At 40.7% G+C, this 21964-nt stretch overlaps 1 protein-coding gene across 7 annotated transcripts in view; it reads right to left on the minus strand.

The window, feature by feature from the left end:
* PARD3B (par-3 family cell polarity regulator beta) overlaps positions 1–21964 on the minus strand; it is a 948983-nt gene that overhangs the window by 130169 nt on the left and 796850 nt on the right. For all 7 annotated transcript variants that reach the window (XM_072961414.1, XM_072961413.1, XM_072961408.1 and 4 more), the window contains one exon: positions 1738–1870. In XM_072961414.1, coding sequence (XP_072817515.1) covers positions 1738–1870 — 133 coding nt within the window. The remainder of the gene's footprint in view (positions 1–1737; positions 1871–21964) is intronic.

Below are 21964 nucleotides of genomic sequence, written 5' to 3' on the forward strand. Positions count from 1 at the left end.
GAGATCACATAAAATAAGGTCAAACAGCCAGGACGGCTTTATGTAAAATTATGATCTCATTTTGCTCATAGACATTCATACTGGTTTTGGGAAGGAAGACTTTTCAATGCATTGAGCGTGGTGTTCTGCTTTGGTTATGGTGGAAACAACGTCCACCATAACCAGACTTTCAACTTAATTTCATTGTTTGACTGAGGGGGCGGAACCTTATGTATAGAGTCTTTCATCAAAGTCAGTAAGTTAATCTTGATTAAGCTTGAAATGAAATGAATTGCTATCAAACTGTTATTCTCTGAAAATCTTTCTCTTCTGTCACTGAGAGTCTAAGTGACCAGTTGCCCCATCACTGTAAGTGCCATTCTGCTTAATCCTAACATCTGTAGTAAAACCAATAAAGAGCGCTTTGTTCCAATCTGTAGTCACAGGATGCTTCTCTCTGGAAGAGGCCGAAGCCACTTGGTTGGAGATCGCTAATTCTTACTGTGCATTTCTGCTTAGTGTTTTTAAACTCCACCACGCAAGGAAGAATCTACTGGGCTACGGAGTTTCAGGTGCTCTGCACAGCAGTGGTGGATGCTGAAACTGGCTTTTGGACCTCAATGTAAAGTGATTTTCATGTTTAAGAAGCCACAGTATCCAAATGAAAACTAGACAGAATCAGCTCAGCAGCTGGACTCTACTCTCCCTACCCTGACCTCATGAACATAAATATGAGTGTGAACATCAAGAAAGGGAACTTTCCTTTAGCAGACCTGTCCCTCAGAAGAGCTGGTGTGGCCACCAAGGGTAAGACAGTTCCTTCTGTGGTTCTCAAAACAGCACTAAAAACTGTAGGAGAAGGCAGCAACCATCAAGAGGATGAGTGAGCAATGGCTCACAGCAAGGTCGTTACCATTACCACATGCAGCTCTGTGCCAATCACGTCAGTAGCAGGAGCTGACACTTACTAAGCACCAACCAGTGTCGGGCACTATTCTAAGTATGTGATGTGTACTTTTAATCCGACTCTAAGCACTTCTTGTGAGTGCTTGAGAGTTAAGTGTATCTCGTAGGTACAACCTGGCCTTCCTGAAAAAGACAAGAGAATGAATCATGCTATTTTGAAAAAACCCAGAGAACCTCTCTTTGGAGGTCACAATGGTCATTTCTGTTGCTGAATACTGGAGGATTTGGCAAAGAATCTCTAATGAAAAAAAACTGCCCTTATCTCAAAATAAGATGATCTTGGTGCACAGGTAAGATCATCAAAATGCAGACTGTTCAGATGCAATATACAAACAATTGATATCTTGGAAGATAACCTTTCTGAAATGTAGTTCTAATAACCATTTTCCAAAGGAGAGACGGCTTAGGTTGCATGGTCTGTTAATGCTTGCCCAGACGTCTGAGACCCAAGAGATGGAGGGCAAGGATTAAGGCTCAGGAGATGATGACCAAGATTCCTTTTCTTTTTTAAAATAGCTAACATCTGTTCCATCCCAACAAGTTCGTATTCAAGTCCAACAGGAAGTAAATATGAGAGCAATTAAAATGAACCATGGTGCACTCGTGTGGTTTGATTTAGGTAAACAACTTCCATGGGAGAAGATGGCTGTGGATCAGGTAATACTCATAGCTGTAAAACCCAAGTAAGCTGTATATACCTCAATATGCACAGAACATTCTGGGCCATGTTCTTCCATGCTAAACTGTCTCAGTAAAGATGAATTCAGTGATTGGAATCAGGCGTAGACTCACCCAGTGAAGGTCATAATCAGCTCTTGCTCTTCCATCATCGTCTTCATATAAAGTGAAACCTTCCCTCCGAGCCTGATAGTACTCCTTCCGCAACTTTTGGATGCGGTCAGCGCTTCCGCTCATGGGACGGCCACTGTAGGACATAATCAAACAAACAGTCACTAATGTACATTATCCTGGGAACCCACTTTTTGATTTTTTTTTTAAAGCAGCAGATACCCAAATTTGGAAGATTCAGTAATATCATTCAAATATTCTAGGAAAACTCTGGAAAAAATGAACAAAAAGCAGTCATTATGTACATAAGTTTAGCTCCAAGGGTCAAAACATCTAACTTTGGATTAATGAATGCCTTCTGAATGAGAAGGTAAGAAAAGGTCCAGACCTTTAGGGCAATTAAGAGAGCCATCACCTTTTTCTTATAATCATATGTACAGAGTTTGGCTAAATTTGAATGCAGTGTCTCATTTTCTCAAATAAGTGTTGCCTATTTGATACCAGTTATTTGAACTGAAGGTTCAGTGTGATGCAGAGTTGACATGTGCCACTGTTAATTGTAATCACATCTGTGAGTTTCTGGAGTGGGGCTGGGGTACGTGCCAATACACGGATGTAGGTAGGACACAGGGAAAGAAGAGAAGGTGGAAGAAGGTGGAAGTCATGCCAAGAAGTAAAAAAACAAACAAAGGGCTCGTCATAGTAGAACATGCCATCTCGGTTACTAGTCCGAGGTTCTCCTCTCTACGTAGCTGCATGTTCCTCTCAGGAATTACAGCTTCTCCAGTGACTTAGCCATTCAACCCCACACTGGTCAGCCAGTGGCTCCCTTTTAGTTTGAATCTATCACCATCATTTCAACAGAACCAACATCATGTGATACAATCATGGCTAGAAGCAAGAGGAGGATGCTAGGCAAGTCCCCACAGTTGTTCAACTACTTTGGCTCATCTCAGGCATAACTGAATGCCCTATCATGCCAGACCTTACATGAAGACATGGGGATATAAAAACGAACAGTTTCCAGATCTTGTCTAAAAAAGGCACAGTCTGGGAGGTGGGGGACTCAAAGGGACACAGAAGACCATAAACCACTGTAGGTGCTAGAGGTCTGCACAGGGTTTGCTGAAACACAGGCTGCCTAAACCTTGACAAGGTGAGAGCAGAGCCATGTAAGATCACAGAAAGCTCCCTGGAGGAGGTGACACTTTTGCTGAGTCTTGAAGGATGCATAGGAGCTCAACAGCTGGACAGGTGAGGTGAGGAAATTTCAGGTAGAGGGAAGGACAACACAAAGGACAGAAATGAGGAAGCATCTTGCTTTGGGGAGTGCGAGGAAGTCAGTTTGGGCAGGCAGGGGTCCTCAACGTCTTTTGTCCTGCCTCACACACGTATCAGGTGATACGTGCTCCCTTGCCTCTCTCAGTTAGGAAACAAATGATAATAAAAGTGAGTGCTGGTACTTAACGGATATTTTGATTTTACTCTAATAAATGACAAAATCTATCACTTGCAAATGTTGGTACTTTAACTCAGTTTGTAACAATTAATTATAATGATACTCATATTTCACTGGTGTGTGAGAATCACTGCTCTAGATACAGGGTATATGGGAGAAGCAGGGAGAAGAGACAGGTGGGACTTAGAAAGGCAGGTAGCGGCCCCTCTGTGAAGACCCCTATGTGCCAAAAAGATCCCCAACTATTACAGTTGAGTTTTAAGTTTAAGCGAGATATCTGATAAAATGAGATATCTGAAACCATAGAAAGAGGTCATCTACTATTTCATTAAAACATTTAAAAATTATACTTGTAAACTCTCAAAAGAAAATGGTGAGTAACCGTCTTTTGGAAGGAAAACACTCTTTCCCGAGCCAGACTGTTAAGTCAACTGGAAGCAGGACCACGTGTTTCAGGCCCTCCCCACACAGTCAGCACACAGTTCTCGGTTTCCTACCTGCTCTACGACACCTTTGACTAAGAAAAGACAGATCCTTGGGGATCGTATACCTTGATTTTCCTCCAATATGTATTTTAAAATTCTCAAAATAGTTCTGCTTCCTTACTGTACTCATAAGTTTTCCTCAAAAATTTGAAAAAGAGCATAAGAAAAAAAGGAAGGTCTAATACGCTTTTCTGAAGAACGGAAGGTGGGAAAGACAGCGCAGCTCAATTTTGAATAAGTTCCCTCTCTCGAGTTCTCTGAGCTGACAACGGTGCCTGAATCCACCATGCAGGCTTCTGCCAGTTACGTGAGTGCAGGAGCCCTGCTCAGACTCACCAGATGAGTTCAATCATCATGGTGCAAACACAGCATACATAATCTATTAGTCTACCCAAAGAAATTGAAGCACTGAATTCAAGCAGGATGAAGTCATCAGTAATAAAAGGAAAAAAAAAAAGAAAGAAACTGATAAGGCACTGTTTTAAAAATCCCCACAATTTTCCTACATTTGTGGGAAAAAATAATCAGACTCAGACGGTAAGCCATTCTTCCATATGCCTATAAATAAATAAATTTTAATATATGGGCTTGATCAGATTTCAGTTCCCAAATAGAAGGAATGGGGCAGGAATACAAAATCAGCTGTTCAGGATTCAGAAAATCCCCTATGGTTGACAGGAACATGACTATTTACCCAGGAAAGAAATCTGGCCTCAGAGAAAAACAGGAAAAAAGTCTAGAAATTCATAGACCATCTAAGTGCAAAACATGCTGCATCTTCTCCCTTGTGTGAATATTTTAAAGAACTTATGGGACACTGTACAAACTTTTCATGATAATCCATGATAATCTCAACATTATCTCTTCTTTTTTTTCCTCTTTCCAACCCTCACTCTACTTTCAGTAACTGTATCAGATTTTTCCCCAAGTAGTTGTTTTACATAATAAGATTAGGAATAGCAAATTCTGATTTCATTTCTCAGTTCTTCTTGGCACAAAACACACATGCGTTTACCATCAAATCAATAAAAATGATATACACAGCTATTGTAACTGAGGCAGTTAACATTCCATTTTGTGTTGAAGATGTAGGAATTTGAAGAGGAATGTAAAAATGCCTTTGTCATAGGCAGCAATAACTGTAAATAGTTACAATTTGTGGAATATTTTATATACCAAATACATCAATACAAACTTTAATTTGCTCCACTTTCTGCCCAGAACAGACATCACCAATCAATTACAGCCTTCTTTCTCCATGATCCTAGAGGTGGGCTTAGAATCCTTCTTAACCCAGACCTTCAAGAAGCCACTACCAAGTCCCAGGACCTGGCACTTGAGTTTACTCATAATTCCTATATACCAGGTATCGTAAACACTGCAAAGTCACACAAGAATATTTAAATATAGCTTTCATGGTTTTGCTCCATAGACGTGAGGCATCTGAGGCTTGTGGCTAATAGATGTACAAGGTCTGACTTCAAAGAAGGCTCTTTCCACCACTGCTTACTACCCTCCAGCCTGCGTCTCCTCCTTCATCTCATTTGTATCTTAAAGATGGGTCCTCGAACAACATATTGAACCAGAATGAAAGTGAAGGCTAGCCTTGAGGACTAATTTTCTGAAGACTCTTGTTTTCCTTCCTCTACTTACATGCTAACTGTTCTATTTTCCTAACTTGATGGAACTTAGCAGTAGAGATGTTAAGAATTTTGCCTGATAGCCTCAGAAGTGACATCAGCTTATGATGTAACTCAAATACTCTTGCAACCATATAAAACCTGGCAAAGTGTCAATAATCCCATCTTCAAGTTGCTGGTTAGAAAATTAGACTCTGCACTTTTTGTTCATTGGATAAAGTACAGGTTAGCCATTCTTACAAAAAAAGTGCCTGTCAAAGCTGTATCCCTACGTAGGCGATCAATGCCTCTCTGCACTTCAATGTGCTGAAACTTCACTTTAAATAAATTCAAGCCGTATGACAAAACAGATTTATACTGTAGTGATTTCTTGTAAATTTTACTGCCTATGCTCTTAAAGGCAGACGTACAGTCAAACAGGCTTTTCTTATAACAGCTTAAAGCTGGACAGAGTTTCAAGTTGTAATGGAACTCAGGAACCACGTCATTTTCTTCATTATCACCTATAGGAATGTATTCCCAAATGCAATACACATCACAGTAAGGCATTAGCTGCTCCTCTGGAACCTAACTCTATTCTTCCAAGTTCATAATTACCTCCATTGAAGTACATTTTAAAATGAATGTTCATTTGTGCATGTCATGGTCTCCTTCCATTACTACTCCACACTGAAGAAAAGAAACTAGTATTTACTAAGCCCCTCTGATGCCCTGAGTATAATATTTATGCTTTATGTACTTCATCTCATTTAATTCCCAATCGAACCTGTGAGGATGACATTGTTATTGACATTTCACAGATGAGTACACTGAGGCTCGGATACGTTAAGTAGCTCAAGTGTTGACTGGTGGACCAGGAGATGCGTGACTCCAAAGCCAGTGCTATTTCAGCTATATCAAGCAGGAGTTCACAGGCATTTCAAGGCAGAGGGAGCTTAGCACAGCACATTTATAGCCATACCTTTTGATCTTCTTTTATTTGCACAGATCTTTGTAATAAAAATAGAAATTGAAGCAGCTAAAGTAACAGAAATACATGCAATGAAGTCTGTATTCATTAAGGAATGATGCTGGAGCAACTGAAGATTGAGATTTCTGGGTAATTAATATTACATCTCCAACCGGCTCATGTGGGAAACTGGTATAAAACTGAATGGGGTGCAAAAGAGACTCAACATATGACAACCATCCCACATGAAAAAAGAAACTCTGGATCAGGACCAGGACTGACAGCCAGCCAGGGCTGCTCCTGGTAACGTTCACCAAGGACTGAATGAGAGGGAGCCAGAGAACCATTGATCCGACTTGTGAATTCATCTGCAATGACTTTGCGTGTGTGCCTAGTGGGCATGTGTGTAAATACGTGCACCCTGACTATGATTAAATTGTATACAGTTAATTTCAAAGAGCTGTGTTTCCAGATACCTTCAAGACATGTAGCTCTTCATTCCGAAGGAGGGGTGTTTCCTTCTGATGAGTGAGTACGAGCCTGGGGTTCAGATTTGGTGGTGCAGTTAAAAAACAGTTGTCATAGAATGAAACTTTAACAGGAATACTGCTGCCTGGGTGTGATAATCCTTACAAACTCACTGAATAAAACTATTTAAATTAAACGTGTGCATGTCAACAATAATCAGGAGAATAGGGACTGTTTTCCAGTTTGGGGTTTGATAGATTATTTAATTTTTTACAACATTACTGTAAAAATGTTACTGTGATGCTCACCATGGGATGTTTTAATTATATGAATATGGTGTTCATCCTTCTATACTTACAAAAGGGTGGGATTTTAAAGGTTTTCTCAAAAAGTTTTCTTCCTTTTGAAAGATATGGAGTGAAGAAAAAAACTCTTTCACCCTTCAAGAATGCCATTATGCTATTGTTTCCCTGGTTTTCTTCCTGGCTGATAGGAATGGTTGTTTGTTTTTGTCTTTTTGCATTCAAGGACCTAAACAAATCATCATAGTTTTAAATTTCAAATTTAGCAGTACTATAGTTTTGCCTTAGAAAATAAGGCATTTTTTTTTTCCAAAGTGGGAACAGAGCCCTCAAAAAACCTGAGACTCTGTGGCATCCACACTCTTGATAACACAAACATAATAAAATCTAACTGTCTGTATGCAATATTCTTTTACTAATTTCACTTAAAATCAAAAATTAGGTTCTGGAAAAGAATATGCAGCTGAAGACAGTCACGGACACAGCTGTTACTTATTTTCCATTGCTGATAAAGATTTTTGTCAAATAAAAAATTTGAGAGATTCTTATGTATGTACTTAGGATCATTATTCAAAAGTGTTTCAAAGATTTACAGAAACTACAGCCCAATGGCACCTACAGTAATATTCTATGGATTTAACATTCTATAATAAAAATACATTTATACAGTGTGCCCATATATGCTAAATGAGATTTAATAATAAATAATGGCTTTGCATGGGCTTAATTCTATCAAATTCTTCAAATGATAGTCTAGTACTGAACAGCTCTGAAAATTATCCAGTGTCAATATTCAGTGAAAATTATGATTATGTAAATTCCCTATCTTCTCTCTGTTCCTAATTTCTTATAAAGAATACCTATTTTTTTTCAAAGGTACATTAACAAGTAAGATTTTTATGATTTAGTGGAGGGAAATTTTGGAACATATAGCTGGCTACCCATGAACCACACTTGGGAATTCTTCTAATTTCTTCCCCAATTCATCATCACTATGATGGTGAACCCTTTTTCAATTATTTTTGAGTAAAAGTTTCCCCAAATAACATGAATATGCCTTTCTTCATATAGACACTTAATTTCTATCAGATTTAAGTTATTTTGTTGATTAAAACAATTGCTCTAAATTAAGGACCCCTTGCTTATTCTGACCGCCTCTGAATTCTCATATTAAGAGTATGAGTTTGGGGAAAGGGTGAATAATGCTGTAACAGACAAAATGAGTTTTTCACATCTAGAGTCTCCCTTTATTTCTAGGACTATTTTTGTCAATTATCCCTGACATTATACTTCTTAGTAAGTGAAGCACCCATGCTTAGACATTTTAAGAGACAATTTAATGTCACATGAAAATTTGGTGGCAGATTCTGAGGGAAATAACTATGTTCTATGCTAATAAATAACTTTGAAAAGTATGCATTTGTATAAATTTCTAAGGGTTCAATAAAATTACTCCTTATGTCAGGATCCTTTGGGGAAGCTGAAAAACTGGTCCAGGGGGAGGGTATAGCTAAGTGGTAGAGCACGTGCTTAGCAGGCACGGGGTCCTGGGTTCAATATTCAGTACCTCCATTAAAAAATAAAACATTGGGATTCTTTTAAAAGCAACAAGTTAAATAATAAAATGTAATTTCTTTAAAAAAATAAAACTAGAAAAGTCAAAAACTGGTCCAGAGAGGTTGACATGCAAATCAGGGTCACAAAGAAGAGACCCCACAAAGTACAATGATGCATTAGCTCAGCCTATGATCCTGAACGTGGGCATCCACCCCAGCCATCGGATTCTGGCAGTGGCATTTGGACCTAGATGCAACAGTCTGACTATGTGACTTGGCTTCCCTGGGTTCCTGACTTTGCATGGCAACCTGAATCTGACCTTTTGTCTTTCTCAACACGTTTCCTGCTTTCAGCATCTGTTCTCTTTGGGATCCTTATCTTGGTATTTCCATCCCAAGCTCAGTCAGCTGACCCGCTGACTCCTATAGCTTGAGGATTTGTTCTGGTAGTCTTAACCCTGGACTGGACTTTGACCCCAATGAATCAAGCCCTAGTGGAAAAGTAGGCTCCCTTCCCTGGGCGCTTTTGATTGAATAATGGCAAACATTTCCACTAATACCACGAACCACGACCACCATTTACTGTTGAAAGTAATCTCCTTGATGCATGAAGGGCAACTTTCTCCCATGTGATTGATTGTTGTGACGGAGAATCTCACCAGATCAATGTCATCTCCTCTTCTGATAAAAGGCTTTGCTCTACCTTTGCTCTTTATCACTTGAGACAACGTGAGGCCGCTCTCTAATCAGAACACTCTGCTCCTCTATCTCCATTTCTAGCAAAGATGCAAATTTCTGAGGAGTGACACTGACAGTGCTATTCACAATTCAACAACACACAAGTTATTATTCACAGCTTCAACTTGCCATTATAAGCCTGTAACATATAACTGCATTATTCTGATACTATACAGTGCCCTCCTGGCTATGTTCGAATTTCAGAAGCCAGTTTTGCCATTAGTCATAAAGTATCCACTTGAGTTATTTATATTTTGCATAGTATTCTAACATATTTCCTCCAACACAGAGCAGTGTTTTTGAACCTTCAGTAATTTACACAAATACTGGGCACAGTCGAAGTTATGTATAAACATATGATACATATTGTCTCTGCACATTTTGCCAATTTTATGAGCAATACAAAATATGTGGGGGTCACTGAAGGAATTTTTCAAGAGTTCTTATGGTAATTTTTGTTTCTTAAGAAAGATTTTGAAATATAGTTGAAAATTTCACACTGGATGGCTGCAAAATTAGCCCTTCATTTCAACTCTACATCTTTACTAAGCAAGCATACAAAGATGCAAAGAAAAATAGATTTGGACCTATTTGGAACCATGTATCCACTGTGTCTTCTGTTAAAGAGGATAAACAAACCGTTATAATTCACATAGTTACAGTTGTTCTTACATGGCTGAAGTATAGTGACAATGCACCACAATGGCATTAAGTGATGCTAGTATGTGAACTTAGACAAAAATGGGGGCTTGGGGGAAAACGGCAGTTTAAGTAGTGGTAGTATTCCCATTGGCCAGTCCATGTAATGAACATAGGCCCCTGGACATGGGCTGCGCTGGTTTCCCTCGGTTGGTGTCAGTTCCTAATTACTTCTCGTAATGTGAGCTTTACATTGTGCTGAATATGATCCCAGCGTTTCAAGAATTGCATTGCTTGTACAACATGGCCACTTAAACGCAAGCCAGCTACTTTAGCTGGTGCTCAATCAAAGGAATAGCCAGCTGATGCAGTGCTAAAGGAGTGCTGGGTGGGTTAGCAAGAGCTTATAGGTTGGGTCCAATATGGCATTCTCCTCAAGTACTTTCAAGGTTAATTCTGGTGGTACACAACTTTAGTCTAATGTAATGGTTTTAGAAACTTAAACTTATGGCATGATTTCATATGGACCGTTACAAGTTTTCTTGAAGAGTTTTATGGTCCAAAATAAAATTAGCAAAATATTAATAAAGTAAACGGCAGAAATCTATGGAATTTATACCATTTTAATGATATTGCATGCAAATTAATGATATCACACATACACGCATACACCCTCTCCCTCAACTTTCTCAAAGAAATTCTCACCAACACCTGTAGGACTCGCAAGATAAAATTATCTTCTAGGCCTAAATCAAACACAGCTTGAGTTTTAGGAATACATAACTGACATTTAGATGTGGATTAAACTTTCAGGGTCAATTCTGGGAAAAATAAGCCTGTGTGGGCTGCAGGCCATAAAACTTTGGGAATTTCCTAGGCCTCCGTGAAATTCCCTCTTCCTCAGAGGAAACACATAAGCTCTGTCTTCTCCCAAGGGATCATGGAATGCCATCAAAGGCCACTGATTCCCAGCAGCTGGACACCTAGGCCTTTCCTTTTACACAATAAGGAAATAAGGAGTAATTGACCACAAAATGTGAAGGAAAAATAAGGAGATTCTAAATGATTTAATGTATGGATTTTTTTTTTTAATTTAGAGGATTCCATCAGGCAGAATAGGCTATTGTATCCTGTGCAGGTCAAATATCAGTACATTAAAATGGTGATTTCTTACTCATTTAACAAGACTGATTCTTTCCCTTCCATCGGAGGAGGTTGGGAAAATAATAAACGTGACAAGAGAGAAAAAATATTCAAAAAAGAACAAGTTTTTCAACTGAAAGCAGCCAAAGATTCTGATCAGGAGCTCAACAGTCAAAGTCAGGAGTCAAAGCCTTCTAAATACATATGATATGTAAAGCAGTTCTTACTCATTAAAGAGATGTATGATCCGTTGTCCAAACACCCAGAAGATATGCATGTGTCACATATGTATGTGACTACAGGGAGATCTTAATTATCACACACATGGTGCTTAATTCTATTATCTCATAAACATAGATTTCTGTATGCAGTATTCTGATGTGGTTAGCAAAATAACAATTCAGTCCAAGGATTTATTAAGAATGTGTTTTCATACTACCTTAATTCTTTCATTCCTTCTGCACCGAAATGCACTAATGCTGAGCTCTTCTGCAGTTTTAAATAGGGTTATAATATTTACTCAATCTAAACAGATTCTCAACTCCAAAGAGCCAGGTAAAAAGTTAACATATATATACTAGGTCCCAAAGGGTGTCAAATCCAAGAATATCCCACAGCTCTCATTTGCCTGGGTGTAAAGTGAGCTCTGGTAACCCCGTAACCTCATGCTGGCCTTTTGACATCAGGGATTTACAGGATAGAGACAGCTTATAATATCATCTCCTATGGACTGTTTCAGTTGTTTTTAAAAGATGCTCAGATTCCTACAAATCTTTTCCAGAACAGTGACTTGTTTTTTAGAACAGACTAGATAGTAAGAAGCTGGTTTCAACTTTAGATCATCAGCTGCTTTTGTAAAAGTCTTCCAACAACCTCTGAATGTTTTCAGATGTGTACATTTGCTCAAGCTTTTATTTATTTATTTTAAAACACTGCCATGTCCCTGGCCGCAGTGATGTAAAGGTGATTAAGACCCAGAACCCATCCCTCAGGGATCTCAGTCTTATGGAGGGAGATGGGAATATAAATAAATAATTACAGTGCAATGTGGCAATTATTATGAGGAAGTATCACGAAGGCTAATGAAATCCTGCGGTAGCTCAGAGGAGAGGGTGATCAGCTCTGCTTGGGGAGGCTGGGGAAGGCCTCAAGGAGAAGAGGAGAGCAAGGATCAGGAGGGGTGACTGGGTGTGCAGCAGAAGGAACATCACATGGCACGCGGTGGCAACATAAAAGGGCACATGCTTAGGCATGGTGGAAATGTGGTAGTGGCTGGAAGAGTCCCAGGAAATAAAATCAGCAGGACTTGAACAGCTCCATATGCCAATCTTTCCAAGAGGGAAGATGATGTGGAATCCTGAACAATTTCATGTAGGGTAGCAGCATCTTCAGAGTGATTCTTTACATCAGGATGACTGCAGAAGACCCTTCTGTTCTCTTTCCATATATTATAACCTATGAAATGAACCAGTTGACCTCTGCGAGACTTTCTTGCACTTATATTCAATGATTTCTTGGCTGTGTATACAGTTCAAGCTAAATGGTTGACCAAGTTACTGGCAAAAGTCACCTTCTATTTCCATTTCCCTACCTGTTGAATACTGTACCTTGAGGGCCACTTTAGTTTAAGGCAATGGGACATTGAGACTTTCTTCCTGTTTGAAAACAGAACATTTTCTATAACTAGAACTCCTGTTAACCAGTAACACTAGCTGGTGATGAAGCATGACGCATCGTCAATATAGTGATACATTTCCCATTAGGAACAGGGCACTGGCTGCCAAACCAGAGGGCAAAAAGTTAAAAAAACAAAACAAAGCAAATGAAACCAACCCATTATGGGTTGATAATGACTTTTATTTTCACTGGCACTTGAAGAGAAAGTAGTCACAGAATCTCAATTAATAAGTAGCCATTGCTCTGTTCAGGCGAGGTAACGGTGGTGCCCGAGTACCTGCCCTAGAGCAATCTGTAGCTGTCTCCTCGATCTGAAAAGTGAATGAGTCACGGACTATCAAAGATGAGGGAAAATGAGGCACTATGCTGCTGCTGACAACTGAACTCTATAAATAACCTACAGTGAAAATGAATAAAAAACATGCCTTCCTCCAGCTTTCAGTAGCCTCTCAACAGTGTGACAGTTGCTGCTTTTTTTCAATAAACATGATGTCAATTATGCCTTTTATTCATCATGGCGAAGTCATGTGTGGGGAAGAATTGAGTATCTTTTTTTTTTTTTACTGGCACTTCATATAACAAGGCTTTTCCATATTATTTATATCAAACCGAGGCCAAGCAGCTGTCTGATCTGTAATCTAAACGTTGCATCAACAGTCTTTTCTATTTCCTCCCTAGTTTCAACAGCTTTATTAGCAACAGCTTTTTCAGTCAGCTCTCAATTAACTGTGGAAATAGGAGGTTTGGAAGAGCATGAAAAATAAGACACTAGGGATGATTTTTAAAACTCTCATTTAAACGGACTTTAGTTTTTTTTCCCCGAGCGGTAAACAATCCCCCAATTAATTGACTTGATTCACATTCTTCTCCTTGCCCAGCCCCTTGTTTAGTTAAGGTTCTAATGAGAAGAAAAAAGGCCAAAAGACAGGCAGAACTTAGAGAAAGAAAGGCACTACAAAGACTCCAATGGGGAACACAGAAATTGGATGGTTGAGAGTTAACGACCCAGGAAACATTCCCCTAACAGATTTACTTTGTGCCTAGAGAGATGTAACTCTTCAGATTAAACAGTAACAGGTATTAGTTTTCTAAGTGGGCAAGCTAAGAGCAACATGTTCTGTGGAACACAGAGAATTAATGAGTACTCACACACCCAGCTCAAAGGAGCCTGTGGGGTGACTGTATTTGTTTCTGGAATTCTATTTGTTCCGAGCTTTATTACTCTCTGTTCTACCAAGAACTATTTTTCCTCCCTATCTGCAGACATATTAAGTCTAGTCATTTATATGTCATCAGTTCATCATTTGTTAAAGACACTTCGTTCTTAAAAAGGAGGAGTGAAGGATGCGCTGAGTGGCACTGCATTATTTTGTGCATGTCACATTAAGATGAAAGAAGGAAGTATCACACTGTCTTCGAGATATTCCTATTAGACAACAAAATCATTTTTCTCCAAGTGTAAACAAGCCCACTAGCTAGAAGCTTCCCCCCACCCTGAGTTTCTATGTAAAATATAAGCCATGGGGCTTAAATTGAATCACTGTATTATTTGTGTGTGTATTACCTTGACATTTTTTAAACTGAATGCTTACTGTACATCTAAGAGAGCTTCTAAACTTACAATCTACAAAAACAGGAAAATACTCCTTTCCCTCAAATAAGCTTTTTAATACTGTATCCGACATATCTGGGGAATTGGAGGGAGGAAAAGGCGAGTGGGGAGAGAGGAGGAGCCAGAGAAAAGAGCTAATGGCCAAAATGCATCCTTATAATAAAATGAGCTCCTTAATGGATGCTCACTACAGGAATAACATTAATTCAGTATTAGGACGTTCACTGGAAAAATATGAATGTAATTTATCTTTTTAACTGTCAGCTGCATTTCTAAAGCTCTGAAGTCTGTAGCTTCCAGGGGCCTTTTGTCTTTCTGCCATGGCAGGAGTATCTTGGACAGCTGTAAGAGCTTTCTAAGCTATCTTTCTCAAAATCCATTAGCTAATTCAAGGAACCTAATTAGAGCTGCCATTTTGATGGAGCATACTGAATGCTCAGTACAAACTAGTAACACCATCAATGTTTATTAGAAATCACAAAACCCAAAGTGCTCCATCCCCTATGAATATTAATAGGAGTACAGCAAACAAAATATTTATTAAAACATATGCTTAACACTGTCGAGGTTTACAGACAGATATTGGAAGAGAGGGGGTGAGGCACACACTTGAATTGGAAGACATGTGCCCATGAACACACAATAAACCAAGATTTATATTTAAGCAGCATGTAATCATTATTTTATGCCCCTCCCACTTGTCTCCCTCGGTTTTGCACCCTGGAATTCAGCAGCTCACAGCTGGGAAGACAGATGTAAGTCCAGAGAAGTCTGAAGAAGGTGGGGGGGGTGTCTTTTTTTTTTCTTTAACAGCTGCCGAGTGCCACAAATTCTTGTCAGTGGGGAAAGGTCTTGCTTCTCTATAAAATCAGCAGCATGATGACGTCAGTTCTTTCTACCCTCCTCTGAATAAGGGTGTCACCGAATTAATCCAGCTAGCTGTTACCCCACGCACCCTCCCCGGGGGGGCACGGCTCTCAATCAAGTGGTGTCTCAGGCTTGACGTCATCACCCTGCTGTCGTGCAGACTGGGGCCCCCGCTGCCCGTGTCGCCTTCAGGGATGGACACACACACAACTCCCTGGGGAGGGCCAGAAGACTCTGTTCCTCATTCTCTTCTCTCGGGAGCAATTAAGGGACCTTCATGAATTGTTACTGTCCAGCAGCCCTGGCTCCGCCCTCAAGCTGTTGCCTCCGGCCTCTCTTTCCCCCTTTTCACCAAACTTTTGAAAAGAATCATCTGTTGTCTCCTTTTGTCACCTGCTGTCCTTTCTTAGGGCTGATGACAATCTGGCTTGCACCATCACTGCTGTTAAAACTGCTCTCTGGAGGCTCAGCATAACCGGAACCTCTGCAGGACTAGACATAGGCAGCAACGTCCCTGAAAGTCTCTTTTTTTTTTTTCCTTCCTACTTCGTCAATCTCATGTCCATTTCCTTCAGTGCCCCTCCCACTGGTCTTTAAACACCGGCCCTTCTCTAAGATTCTCTAACGGCTTCTTGTCCATATTGTCACTCTTGGGGATACAGTTCACTCCAAGGGCTTTATCACATTCCTTCTCATGGTCACCTGTGGTCACCTACTGACTCATCCATCCATTCCACAGATGGTCCCTGGAGTGCCTCACGCGGGGCAAGTCCTCCACACAGCCTGCCCGGACCAAGACACACATCTGCCTGGGACACCTGCCCATGTTCAGTCCTCGCTCCTCATTTGCACCTGGAATATACCAACACCTTACACCCAACTTGTTCAGAAGCAATCTTCCACCTCTCCCCTGAAGTCTACTTTCCCTTTGATTCTCCTGGTTTTGTGATTCCTTCTCCATGTTCATCAAGGCTTAAAACAACGAAGAGCCTCCAGAGCACAGGCCCTGGAGCCAGACTGCCTGGGTTCAAATCCTGGTTCTGCCACCTTCTGCTCCCCACCTCAGGGAAATTATGCCACCTCTCCGTCTGTGAGATGGGGCCGACAATGGTAAGACCTCAGAGGATTGTTTGGAGGATCAAAGGAGTTATTACATTTAAAATAGTCAGAATAGTGCTGGGCACATAACAAGAATTCAACAAACGAGCTGCTACTGTTGTTGTCCATATTATCTTATCTTTCTCCCATGCATTCTACATCCAACTGGTTGTAGTCAGCTGCCTCTAGCACTGAGTCCTCCCATGCAGTCCTTCCTCCACAAGCTTAGTTCACACACCCATTGCTCAGACCATGAAAACAGCTTGGTAACAAGTGTCTCCATCCCAACTCCATTCTGTTGCCAAATGATCCTCCCTGAGGTATGGCCCTGCTCACGTGGTTCTCCTGCTCAGAAAGCCTCTTTGTTCTCTTCCCATTGCCAATACCTCCAACCCAGCCTTCTCCTTCCACACTGGCTGTCCAGCCTCCAGTGCAACTTTAAAATTTTTCCCTAAACCTACCCTCAATTCTCACTCATACCCCCTCTTTCATGCCTTTGTCTGTACGACCTGTAATTTTGTCCCTTAATTTTCAAACAATATAATTACAATGATATCCATCTTTACTTTTAAAACACCCACTGCCTTGTCATTATGTGCAGACGAATTCCCAGACCACACCCCTCAGACTACATGGTCTCTGGTCACAGAATTGGCCCCTGCTTCCCTCTCAGCCTCATCTCCGATCACTCTCTGCTATGTCCGGCAGCTCCTCTCTTACTCTCCCCTGTTCCTTGCACAGCCCAAGCTTGTCTCAGCCCCAGGAGTCTGTAACTGCTATTCCTTCTGCCTGAAACGGTCTGCCTCAAGTGTTTCAAGGCACGTTCTCCCGCATCAGGGGCCCTCTCTAACCCACCTTGTCTTTAGACCTTTCACCTCACTCCCCCCCAGTCACCTCCCTGTCTCCTTTGCAGCACTGATGGCTCTGTGAACACATCTTCACTATTTATTTGTTCACTTTTCTCTATCTGCCGACTTCCACAAGAATACAAGACGTGTGAGAGCAGGGACCTTCCATGTTCTGTCCACAACTGTCTTCCAGCGTCAGTGCCTGGCCCCTGAACTCAAGGAATGGTTCTCTGCCTGTGTAATCCTTCAAGATGCTTCCATTCATTCAGCAAATATTTACTGAGCACCTGTTATTCACAAGCAACTGTTCTAGGCCCTGGGAACACAAGGGGAGTGCAAGACAGACACTGTGAGGCCTTATGTTTTAGGCGGTGAGTGAGACAATACACAAACCAATAGAAAAGGGAATCACGCAGTGGGAAGAGGTCCAGATCTTACAATACAATATGGTGATACGAGTGCGACCGGGTGGTACTTCAGACTGAGTAGTCAAGAAAGGCCTCTCTCTTTTACGGCTAGATCTGAATTATAAGCAGGAACCATCCAGAAGCATCCTTATGAAGAGCACTCTAGAGCCCAAAGGAGGAATGACTGAGATGCATTAAAGGAACAGAAAGAAAAGTGTGGCTGGAGCTTAATGCCCAAGGGTAAGTGACAAGGTCAAACACACGGGTAAGACAGATCCCACATGCTTTGCTGGACCTGTTAAGATCTTTGGAGTTTACCCTGGTGAAATGAGACCATGTTAGAAGATTTTAAAGCAGAAAGAAATGTGATCTAATTGAAATATTTAGCAGACAATTTCAGCTTTTCTGTGGAGGACAGAATAGAGGTTGTCGCGGAAGTGTAAGTGAGAAATGGAGGTCTCTGTGGCATTATGATCATTCGTGTTTTACAGAGTTTAAATCTTTTGTTTAATCCCCAGCCACTAGCGGCTCAGCAACGTGGGGAGCTGAATCATTCTCATGTCTTCTGCAGAACTTGGTACCTTGCCCTCAACTAGGATGTAATCAATAAACAGATTTTTGTGGGAGTTGAAAATAAGAAAGTGATTTAAGAAAATGTGCAGTGAGACGTGGGAAGGAAAAGGGCGGAAACAATGGTCCATTTAAGGGTGAGGAGGGTGTGTGGGGGGGGTGGGGAGGGCGTGGGGCGGGGCATGGGGCCGCACTCACTAACACTTTTAGGTGCCGCCTGGAAAATGACTTCCTTTTTGTATTTCTCCTTCCCAGGCTCAGAAGCTGAACACTGTGAGTGCATCTCCAATGGTTTGGTACAAGCTACTTTGCCATTTCTAGGTATTGCCCAGATAGCTCACTATTTAAGGAAATTTCTATAGTTTTTGAACTTTTCTCCAATGCTTCATGTTTTCATGGCCTCCTGTTTTTAGCAACTGCTATAACATCTGGTGCCATCCACTCCCAGAGGAACTGTCTAGCCAAGCAGCAATGCACTTGGCTTATTAATGCTCATGGAATAAACGTGTGCTGAAACAGTGTTGCTGGAAACCTTTTCTGTGCTATTTCGTACTAAATACAGCAGGCACATTTCAGGTGAAACTGTCCGGAAACTGGGAGCATCCAAGCTAGCGCACTTTAGACAAGGTAGGCTGGCACGTTTTGCTGACCTTTAGCTTTGAATTAAATTTAGCTCCTCATCCTCATTAGAATTTAACTGCCAAATAGCACTCTACTCTGATTAATAAAGTTTTCTAATAAGCATATCACTTTCTAGCACTCTGCCGAGGTAGCGAAATCTTAAGCAGGGCTAAAGGGAGAAGTGCCAAGTGGAAATATTACATTCTACATCCAGTGCATCAAAATCAAAAGCATCCTCCTTGCTGTTAAGCCAAGTCCAGCTCTGGGCAAAAGAGAAAGGACTACGATGTTAGAAATGGGGTAGGGTCACTGCCGATGAAGTCAGTCCAGCAGAAGATTTAGAGAACCACAAAAACCTGCTCAATCTGATGCTCCAGGATAACTTAGAATCCAACACATTCTGAAGTGCTTGCAATTAACCTTTTCAGGAGAAACTGGATAGACCCAGTAAAGGGGCTTCTGGACTAGAGGAGAGAGACAAGCAGGTAAGTTTATTCAGAGTAATTGGGAAGCCCTTGGCACCTCCTCAGTGCCTCCAGGCTGATGACAGAAATTCAACCTTAATTTAGTCTAAGGCTTCAATCTCCAGTAAAATAGGGATGGTGGGGGAGGGCACAGCTCAGTGTTAGAGTGTGTGCTTAGCATGCACAAGGTTCTGAGTTCAATTCCCAATATCTCCATTAAAAAAATAAATAAATAAGTAAATAAACCTAATTCCCCACCCCCCATACCAAAAAAATATAGATGGTGCTGAATGTCTATCTCTGTAAGACATCATTCATCTTTATGTGAGTTAATGATTTGATACAAGGAATTTTGATTCAGAGGGGAAAGCTATGATGACCTGGTAGAGGGTTGGGTGCGGTGGAGTGGGGCTTCCCAAGGTAAACCTCTCCTTGCTCCACCAAGCCTAGTCCTGCGATGGTACATTCATGGTACTGGAGACAAGTCACTGATGGCCAAAAGAAATTTACTGAGCGCGCTGCATACAGAGTGCTGGTCCTTGTGTGAGGGTTCAAGAAGAAAACTATGAAACATCCCCCAAAACCAAAAAGCCTTTCCCAGGCTTATGATCTTCTTTTCTATCTGTTTCATGAACACTCACCTCTTTGCAAACGCACTCATTGTTCAGCAGAGGTAACTCAGGGTGATAAGGCGGGCACTGTTTCCCATACTGTGTGCTCTATACTGAAATCTTAGGGACCATAAAAACTGAAGTCCTTCCTTCTGCCCTCCTTAGACACAAGAGGAAGAAAGAAAGGCTAAAGTCATGTGCTTTTTAAGTGTTTTCACTGAGTAGGAGTCTGACGACAGGGACAGACGTCTGTTTATCTCTAGAAATCGTTTCAGCTGTTGCCATTTTATTGCTTTTGTTAAAACCAATGCCTCCAATTTCTTCACTCAAGACATTGAGACATATTCCACAACTGCACACTTCAGGGCAACTGAGCATTAAAAGAGGATTCACACAGTTGAGGTATGACTCAAATTTTGTGGGAGACAGCAGCTAGAATGAAGAGAGTGAACCCATAAAAAATTCAGGAGTAACATTTCCATACACAATCTCTACTCTGTACCAAGGAGAATAGTCACAGAGTTGCTGTAAAAATATACAAGCCAGACTCAGTGTCAGTATGCTTATCTGCTCATAAAATATTTTAGATAGTTAATTATGTAACAACCTGAAGCATATTCCTGGTTGTAAAAAGAGGGGAGGATGCAGTTAACGGGGGAAAGAAAACGTTTGCACAGTTCAGGACTAAGTCGTACATCAGGGCTTTACAGTTAAGGCTTCAAACCCTGCAATTTGACAAACAAAAGGCCAGACATATAGTTACTGAATTTTGTTTGAAGTGCATCTTCACACAGAACCAACTTGGAATTCACCCACAAATAAAAAGAAATGTGAAAACACCACTGCCACAGACAAGCAACAGATGTTTTCATTATACACAAGGCAAAAGGTTAATATTTTTGAGAGGAAAAAGATGTTAATGCTGCAACCACGAAATTACATGAAACAAATGGCATGATTAGGAGATGAACTTTTCAGGTAATAAGTTTAATAAATGATTCCTAAGTCTTCTACAGAGATAAAAATGGTTCATGTGGGACCCCAAATCAAAACTTTACTTTTGAAGTCTTTTGCACACTGAAACTAGTAAAAGGCTAACACAAAATTCATTCATGTTAATGAAAAAAAAAAAGGACTATAGGCAGATAATCTAGCACAGGAATAATGCTGTGAATATAAAACATTTTCAGACCAAGCAGAGGTCCAATAACTGGGGCATGAGAACTCTCCCTTCCACATTCACGGCTGTCGTTGAGTGCTTGAAGAGTCATAGGCTACTTAGAATTTCATGTGTTAAGGGCAGTGATTGAAAACAAATGGAGTGAGAAGCCTACTTAACATGGTTTTTCACTGGTGATTCTTTTAAGAAAAAAAACTAAAAAAGGAAACTTCACCATTCTACCTAATGCATTTGTTAGAAAAATGTTAAATTAAGTCATTTGCAATCAAAATGAACAAATTGGAGGTCTGCCTAGGTGCACTGGTGGCTCACCCGACACGCGTTCCAACAATGCGTGGTCTGGCTAAAGAGATAGCTAATTGACGATTGTTCCTTCCGCTGCTTGTCCATTAGGATAAATCCAGCTTGTGGACACTGAACCTTTCAAAGACAAAGAACTGCATTAATTTTGCACTTCTAGAGCGCTTAATAAATCTGACACTGTCTGGTGGTTTTCTTCATTTTTGCCCACTTGACAGCTACTGTGATCACAAGTTTCAGAGAATCTATTTTCCTGTGTAAAATTAACAGCAATAAAACAAGCTAAATGGAATATGACCAAATCACAGAGCTCGTCATATCATGGAATTTCAAAAAGAATCCGGGAAGCAAATTGGAGAGGATGTGTACTGTATGTATAAATTCAAAACGCTGCTCTGAATCAGAGGCACTCATTTCCTATCAAAACACATATGATGCCACTTCATCTGCAGAAGCAAACAGGATGCCTATCACCAAGGAGCAGCCTGTGTGGTTGAGGCTCCTCAGAGGGACGCTCAGGACTTTTTCTTTCTTAGGCTGACGTTTGTATTGAATCAAATAAGTTCTTCATAATTTTTCTTTTCTAATGGATTTTT

Source organism: Vicugna pacos, chromosome 5 (genome assembly GCF_048564905.1).
Source record: "Vicugna pacos chromosome 5, VicPac4, whole genome shotgun sequence".
Lineage (NCBI taxonomy): Eukaryota > Metazoa > Chordata > Mammalia > Artiodactyla > Camelidae > Vicugna > Vicugna pacos.